At 34.4% G+C, this 8940-nt stretch overlaps 1 protein-coding gene across 1 annotated transcript in view; it reads left to right on the plus strand.

Annotated features, from left to right (window-relative positions):
* Nucleotides 1-5162, plus strand: part of PCLO (piccolo presynaptic cytomatrix protein) — a 381893-nt gene extending 376731 nt beyond the window's left edge. The window contains 1 exon segment of the mRNA XM_040260713.1: nt 485-5162. Coding sequence (XP_040116647.1) covers nt 485-625 — 141 coding nt within the window. The 3' untranslated portion in view covers nt 626-5162.
* The last annotated feature ends 3778 nt before the right edge of the window (nt 5163-8940 follow it).

Genomic DNA, 8940 nt, shown 5'->3' on the forward strand with positions numbered 1-8940 from the left:
TAAATTCTACATATGACAAGAAACCACTTTAGAAGAGCATACTATAGTAAAATCCCCAGTAAATTAAATGGTATTTAAAATCAATGTTATATTCTATCTGCCTTATAAACTCTTATTTATTTACTTACCACTCAAATAATTTTGTATTTGAGTTGGTTTTTCATAAACTAGTAAAGTTCTTTTCTGAAACTTTCTATCAATTTAAGCATAAACTGAGTTAGAATTAGCTGATAACACATATCTTATCTAGAATTCTGTCCTTCAGGATAGGTCTCTGCCTTTGGGAAATGTTGATGTGAATTAATTAATATTATGCAGATCTTTTGAGGTCATCTTAGTTATTAGTCTCCTACAAGGATGTCTGCTAAGTCCTCTCACCCTCACCCTTTCTTGTCTGTGTTACTTCTTTGATGTGCAAATGTCCATAAAAGAAGTTGAAAATGTACACTCAAATAGATATATAATTTTGACTAATTTTTTCTAGATTTTACTTTTTTCCAATGGAGGGAAGTTTATGAAAAAGACCTTGATTGGCGAAGCCTGTATCTGGCTTGACAAAGTGGATCTCAGAAAAAGAATAGTCAACTGGCACAAACTTTTGGTCAGTCCTACTCAAACCCACTGAAGAAATATGTCTGCTCAGGGTATAGAAAGTGCTTTAAATAATCTTAATCGTGACTATAGTTGAATGCTATTGGTTCTAAGCTGTTTTCATGGGTAATCATGAGAAGAGGAACAAAAAGCAAAAGCATACTGAAACCTTTGCACATGTATGGTTGTGGAACATAGAAAAAAAAAAACTCAAAAGAAAAAGTCCATATATTGAAGACAAGAAAAAAAAAAAGGAGTTCTGAAACCTTGGATTTCTTGTGGCTGTCACGAAAAACAGTGAGAGAAATTTTGATTACTTAATGCAAAACATTTTTGAGTAGAGTTGAGCTATAGCTAACTGAAGGCTGAGACTTAAAGATTAATATGGTTTCTAGTGCAGGCAAAAATAATCCTTTATGCAGAAGAGCTTGGTTGAAAGGAAGGAACTGATGTAACAAATCTCAGTTTTCAGAAGTCTTTCTTCTTCATCTTCTCAGATAACTGTTTTGAGATTCTGACATAGGATACACCTATAGTGTGTGTCCAGACTAGAAAGAAGTAAGGAGGACCAGAGATTTAGAAATTATAGCTTTTAGATCATGTTGTATAAGTTTTCTCTGTGTCTAAATGTTATAAGGGTGAACAACACCGATTTTGGAATTCATGTTGTAAAAGCACATTTGTATAGTTTGAAATAATGTATACTGAAAATAATACTAAGTAGAAATGGAATTACATGTATCTAGACGTAAAGCCATGACTGGCTAATGGAAAAGAATATTGTCCCATAAACTGTTGGAACCTTGGTTGAAAACATCAAACTCTTTTAAATAACCCTTAATCCAAGACATTTTCAATCTGCATACCAAAGGACCTAGATTAAATTGACATATTCTAGGAAGCATGATAACTAGTGCTTTGTGAAGTTGCAAATCAATGTACTATCCCACATATTTTCTTTCTCTGGAGTAATAAATGCACAGGGAGAAAGTTCTTCCTCTGGCAAACAAATCATACTAATCTGTGACATTGATTAATTGGTGTCATTTCCTGCTCTTCCACAGTTTCTTTTTCCCTTACTATGTTAACTGATTGTAAAATGAAAACCCTGACACCAAATTCAAGTTCTCCCTAGTGCTCTATTTTTCTACTTTAGTGACAGTATCCTAGTAATCAAGTTCATCAGTGTTGGGGAAATATGTGAAAAATCAATGTTATATTAAGGTGAAAATGTTCTTTGAGCTACTTTAATAATATAGAATAAAAGGACCAACATCTAAGTCATTAAAATGAAACATCCTCTTCCCCATCAACCAACAACATGAACAAGGAAGTTACATGGACTTAGAGGAGATGAACTCAGCTGGGATTCAAAGCCTGGCTTCTGGCCTTGGTTCTGCCACTAACTGTCACCGTGCACATGTCACTTAAACTCAGTTTTCCTCAGTTTTCTTATTTGTGAGAAAATATAATTACATATTCCTAACCTTCCTAATGGGATGTTGGGATGATCAAACTAAGTGATCTATGAGAAAAGATGAAAGCACATTTCCAAATATAGTTTTATATAAGTGAGGAATAGGCATTATGCAGGTTTTTCCCCAATTTTGTATGTGAAAAAGCATCTTCAAAACCAATGGCAAGCAAAGACATGGATAAAAGCAGTATATTAACTCCAAAACCATTTTTTCTTAAAATATGAACTTATATAAGCTTTCATTTAACCAAAAAAGTTTAAAAAAAATTTTTAAGTTTAAAAACAATAAAAATCATTTACAAATTGGGTTATCATAAATTAAATAAAGTATACTGATCTTATCCTATTCCCAAACCCATAAAAATAAAGTAAATTGCTTCTCTGTGAATTCTGAGTTTAAAAGCTGCTTCTTTATTCAAGGGTGAGGTTCTAGCAGAATTAGAGAAATTTTCTACAAAAATATTGCTCAGATATTGAATTTTCTCATTTTTAAAGAAAAACATACTTGAAATCTGAGAGAAATTGATTAAATTTAAGACATTAAAGATTAAATAATTTATAATAAACCCCATGTTACATATCTTTATTATATTTATAGAGATATATAAATTCACTCCTTTCCAGTCTAGAAAAGGTAACAGTCACTTTTCTTCTCTCTACTTTGTAATCTCCCTCCCCTAACAATGCAATTTTATCATTGATTATTGCTGTAAAATGAGCATGCGGTGAAAGAATTACTAAGGATTTGATATTGCTAGAAATTTATTTTTAGAGACAACTAGATCTGCTGATGGTTGCCATGGATATTTCCAGCAGAATTTAGCACTTTAGGGAGCTTATAATCATCACATAATTGGGGAAGGAAAGGGTTCAGGAAGATCTCCTTCTGACATAAAAAGGCTCTATTGTTTGTCCTTAAAAGGAGACTCTCGCTCCCATGGGTCCTCTTCTGCAACCACTTACACCCAGAAGTGTGCATGAGAGGTTCATGACCAGTTAGCTTACTTCATTACAGTTGCCATTTCTTTTAAAATACACAAAAGGAGGTGCCACCAAAACAAAGATCATACCTTGGTAGCTATTTAACATGAGAGAGTAGGAGTCTTACCATGACAGGTGCCCCTCTATTCCAAGAACTGGTGATGTGGCCAGGCCAATCAAGAGAGTTCATGACAGGGCTTCTTTTTGTGCACCAGCATCCCTCTTCAGAGAGTGTAAGATCCTGCCAAGCGTGCCAAGTTTGCAGCTGACCAAACACCTACGTTGTACTGGAATTATTCTATGCAACACTGAACCTTATACAAATGCATTTCTTCTGATATTGATTACCCTTCTTACAACAAAACTGTTTCTTTTTTAATTGCAAATAGGGCTCGGTGTTTTTTACTTTTTTGTATATATCACAGCACATGATTTTCCACTTTTATTTCATTTATTTTATTGGGATTAGCTTTTTTTATCCTAATAGAGACAAAGTTTGTAATCTCTAAATAACATGTGATCAGTCCAATTACAGCACTTATACCTTGAAGAGCATCTTAATTTTTCCCACAATTTCATTGAGTCATCAGACACGAGTTGCTTCTTGGTTTAAAATTTGGTCCCCAAGAAACCTTTAGCTGTGAAGCAAAAGCACAGAGTAAATTTTTACACAAGACAGGGATGTCTAGAATGGTCATTACAGACATAGATAATACTAAGAAGTTTGTGTTTCCCTGTTTTACTTGAGGTTAAGGAGACTTTGATGACTCTGAACTCTTTATTTATCATTTCAGTTTAAAAGAAGAGTATCCAAGACTAAGGGGAGGTGATTGTCTTTGCTCCTTAATGTTGCCTATATTGTAATTAATCACATTAATAAATGCATATTTTCAGCATATCAGTGGATTTAATTTTGTGGATCACACACATTAAAATAGTCATACTGTGGGAATATTATAGCTGGTAACCAGCTGATACTGATTCTTATTATAGGAACGGTTGTGATGATCATGGTGATAGAGGTAGTGAACTAGGTTGGTGGTGATGTGAAGTAAAATGAAATTATATACTATATTGTGCCCAATTTATTAGAAATGATTTGATCCGTGTTTCATTTCATTAAGATATCATAAAGATGTTTATAGTATTTTTTTACTTTATTTAAATCATAACTAACAATATTTTTAAAAACTTATTTTCATTGCTACAATGTCTAATATTCCAAAAGCAGCCAACTACAGCTATGTATGTATTTATAACTCTATGTGTGACAGAGTGATTTTCCCTCTTTTTGAGCTTGAGCTGGAAGTAAAAGAAAGCTCAATGAATAATTATGAGCTGTCTCTTTAATAATAACTTGCCTTTGATGTGACACAAGAATGAATGAGTGACACAGATATTCTCATTGAATATGACACATTGATGTTTTCTGTATGTTCCATGTTGTTGTTATTATTAAAGACTCCCTTTAAATAAAAATCATTTAATCAAATGATTCCTTCTCTGATAGGCAGACTGAGAGCATTTTCTTAATTCGTTACCCTGTACATAACTATCCATTTGGTATACTAGACCAAGTTGAAATATTAATTCCCTGTGGCATTCAGCATGTGAATATGATTCTTGTTTGATTGTATGTGTATATTTGTTGGTGATGTGCTCAGGTGCTCCCACTACCAATTAATGTGTGTGCTGATATCCTAACAAAAACACATCTGATGTTAAAGGAAATAAGTTTCTTGTCTGAAAAGATAAAAACCTAATAAAATTGGTTTAAAAATAAAAAATAGACTACTTGGAGATATGTCTTGTTTCTAACTACATGTTGCATGCCGTGTTGGTGATTTGCTAATGTGTTCTTTTTTCTGTTCTACTCAAATCTCTCAAAAATCTAATGAACCAACAAAAATTCTTGGGCTAAAGGCTATATAAATTGAACTGAAATACATGAGAATTGTATAGAAATGCTTGTAAATCTGTCTTGAGTTTTACTCTATGTAAAAATATGTCTTGGTTTTGTGATTGTATACAAGATGTATCTTGATAACTTATGCAAATTGTGCTGTATAAAGGCTGTGGCCTCAGCCTTACTAATAAATATTGAAAATACCAACTTTGGCTGCTTGTTTTTATCAACTTGATAAATTGATACTTAACATAGAAATAGAACTTTCTGGAATACTTTTTCTGAAAATTATATGATGAGTTCATTCACTCAGTTTAAAAAGTATGTTTTAAACAGCACAAATACAGAAAACAGAATTAAATGTATAACTTAATATATTACTATATCAGACACTCTTAAAACAACCACCCAGATCAAGAAATTGAACTTTTAACATATTTGATACATTTTAATTCATTGAACTTGTTACTCTTATTAAGCCTTAAATTTACCCTTTTGAGCCAGTGGGTCCCTCTTTGAGTGGACTTACATATTTGATAACTTTCTTTCTATGGCAAGGACATTTTATATCATTTCTTTAACCTTAAAACATAGGAAATCTACTGAACTTGAATTTTTACTTTTAGTTTTCTTCCCATTTATCTCTATAAAAATAATTAAATTTAGGAATACATCGAGTTGATTGACCAACTTTTATCTAATGTGCTATCCTTCTCAAACTTTCACTAACATCAACAGTAGTATATAGTATGTTTATGGTAAACTAGAGTATTCTTGGATGAAATATATCTTGGAACTTTTTTTAAATAATTTCAAATCTAAAAGATTATAATTAGATAAATGATTAATGAGTTTGACTTTTTGACTATTAATTATCTAGGCTTTTAAGAGCTGAAAATCTATAGTCTTTGGGGGGTTCATGTTTGGGAACGCATGTACACCCGTGGTGGATTCATGTCAATGTATGGCAAAACCAATACAGAATTGTAAAGTAAAACAAAAAATAAATTAAAAAAAAAATAAATAAAGTATTTCAGGTTCAAAAAAAAAAAGAAAATTCAGCCAAATAGTTCTCTATTAAAAGTAACAGTAGAACTATAATTGGAAAATGTTGAAATTTTTATTTCTGTTCAACTAACTCCAAATAAACTTTTATTTTAATTTTATTTAATATTATATCTTATTTGTAAAAATTAAGGAATATTTCCATTAATTATGCAGTAAAAAATGACTTTCCAACAATTTGGTGCTTTGAAAAGATCAATAAAATTAACAAGCCTATGGTAATTAAAAGAGAAGTAAGGCCAAATTGCCATTTTCAGGTACAAAAAATTAACATAAATGCCAATCAGTTCAGTTCAGTTGCTCAGTCGTGTCCGACTCTTTGAGACCCCATGAACTGCAGCACGCCAGGCCTCCCTGTGTATCACCAACTCCTGAAACTTACTCAAACTCATCCATCGAGTTAGTGATGCCATCCAACCATCTCATCCTCTGTCGTCCCCTTCTTCTCCCACCTTCAATCTTTCCTAGCATCAGGGTCTTTTCTAGTGAGTTGCCTGTTCACATCACAGATGGCCAAAGTATTGGAGTTTCAGCTTCAAAATCAGTCCTACCAATGAACACCCAGGACTGATCTCCTTTAGGATGGACTGGTTGGATCTCCTTGCAGTCCGAGGGACTCTCAAGAGTCTTCTCCAATACCACGGTTCAAAAGCATCAGTTCTTCGGCACTCAGCTTTCTTTATAGTCCAACTCTCACATCCGTACATAACTACTGGAAAAACCATAGCTTTGACTAGATGGACCTTTGTTGGCAAAGTAATGTCTCTGCTTTTTAATGTGCTGTCTAGGATGGTCATAACTTTTCTTCCAAGGAGCAAGTGTCTTTTAATTTCATGGCTTCAGTCACCATCTGCAGTGATTTTGGAGCCCCCCAAAATAAAGTCTGTCACTATTTCCATTGTTTCCCCATCTATCTGCCATGAAGTGATGGGACCGGATGCCACGATCTTCATTTTCTGAATGTTGAGTTTTAAGCCAACTTTTTCACTCTCATCTCACTTTCATTAAGAGGCTCTTTCAATATCAAAAGTCAAAACTTTGCAAACCCAGTCTAGCAATGTATAAAAGTAATAGACTTATGACCTTGTTCAGTTATCCCAGTTATGCAAGATTATTTCATATTGGAAAATGAGTTAAATTAGTGTAAAAATCGTAAGATGGTAGAAAACATTTGATAAAATCCAACATGTATTTATAAATTGAACTGAACATAATAATGAGACCCATCGACTCATGCAGGAATGGACACTGCATATCTAACAGAGTAGGTAAAGCAGAGCTGCAAAAACCAAAGCCTGATTTCCCAAGCATGCGTCAATTGAATAGCCACTTGGAAAATGTTTTTGCAAAACAAGGTTAATTACAGCATGTGTAGGCTGTTTGAGTGGCATGATGGGGCAGAACCAGTTCGCTTGCTGGCTTGCTTGTTTATTTATGGCTGTCCTGGATCTTTGTGGCTGTACATAGGCTTTCTCTAGCTGACACGAGCAGGAGCTACTTTTTGTTGTGGTTTGCAGGCTTCTCATTGCAGTAGCTTCTCCCATTGCAGAATGCGGGCTCTAGGAGCGCGGGCTTCAGTGGTAGTGGCAGCTCTCACGGAGACTCTAGAGCACTTGCTCACTAGTTGTGGCACGGGTTGTGGCGACTGTGCTTAGCTGCTCTGTGACTCATGGAATCTTCCCAAACCAGGGACTGAACTTGTGTCCCCTGCATTGGCAAGTGAATTCTTAACCCCTGGACCACCAGAGAAGTCCTGAACCAGGTGTGGTTATTTTGTGTGTGTGTGTGTTTAATATTTAATTCTTTTTAGACCTCTGGATTGTATCAAACGTAGGCTGGAAACTCGTGGATGAAAATGGACACTGCAGGCCACAGGTAGAATTTCTCCATTTTGGAGACTAAGCTTTTGAAGTTTTTCAGACTTTCAGCTGATGAAATCAGCCATGCTTACTCAGGTAATTGAGTCACGTTAAGTAGAGTCAGCTGTGTAGAGATGTTAACTATCTCTACAGAATGCCATCACAGAAATGCGCCCAGTCATGTTTGGATGCGTAACTGGCTGCCATAGCCTAGCTAAGCTGATACAGAAAACTCACCACAGGTATGACGGAGAAATTTTCTTAAGTTTTTCTGTTGCTTGGTTGGTTAGCTGGTCGATCTGGTTTCATTTGGTTTCGTATTTAAGAGGAAAGGGAGTGATTCTCTATACTCCCTCTATATATAGAAAAGGAATGAATGAATTTGAGTATATGATTTGAGAAGATAGAATCTAAAAATTTTCAAAGATTGATTCCCAACCCTAACTACATGAGAATCATCTGAAGAGATTTCAAAAACATAGTCAAGCTCCAACCTAAACTATTTAAACCACCATCTCTGGTGTTTGAGCCTAGGCAGAAGTATTTTTTGAAAACTCCCCAGATGCTATTATCAGTGTGGAGCCAAAGTTTAAAACTACTACCCTAATGAAATTAAAGAAAAAGAGATCATTAGTACAGAAGTAGACAGATTGTAAGTTTGATAGGAAGTGATGTTTCCTCCTGATGGCAGTGTTTTCCTCAGTGAGATATGAGGTTATCTGTTTAAGAGTGAAGAGGAAATGAATAGAGGTTAAATGTTTGAAGATTAAATGAGGTTTAATATAGTCCTGGAAATGAGTGATAGAGGAAGTAGGCAGGGAGAGAAGGAAACAGTTATATTGAGGGCCCTTTTGAGCTTAGTGACAACCCATAGTGATGCCAAACTTCTTGCCATACAGCTTTCCTCAGTCTTGACTTGGCTTATTTGTAAGAGAATAGACACTGTATATTTTAATTAGATGAATTAAAAGACAGACATGCAAGGGAGTGAAGGTCTCAGGCAAGTTGTCTTGAAATGCCAGACCTTAGAAGGTATAATTGTTAAGGAGGAAAGTAAAAAT

The sequence above is a fragment of the Oryx dammah genome, unplaced genomic scaffold, assembly GCF_014754425.2.
Source record: "Oryx dammah isolate SB20612 unplaced genomic scaffold, SCBI_Odam_1.1 HiC_scaffold_18, whole genome shotgun sequence".
Classification (NCBI taxonomy): domain Eukaryota; kingdom Metazoa; phylum Chordata; class Mammalia; order Artiodactyla; family Bovidae; genus Oryx; species Oryx dammah.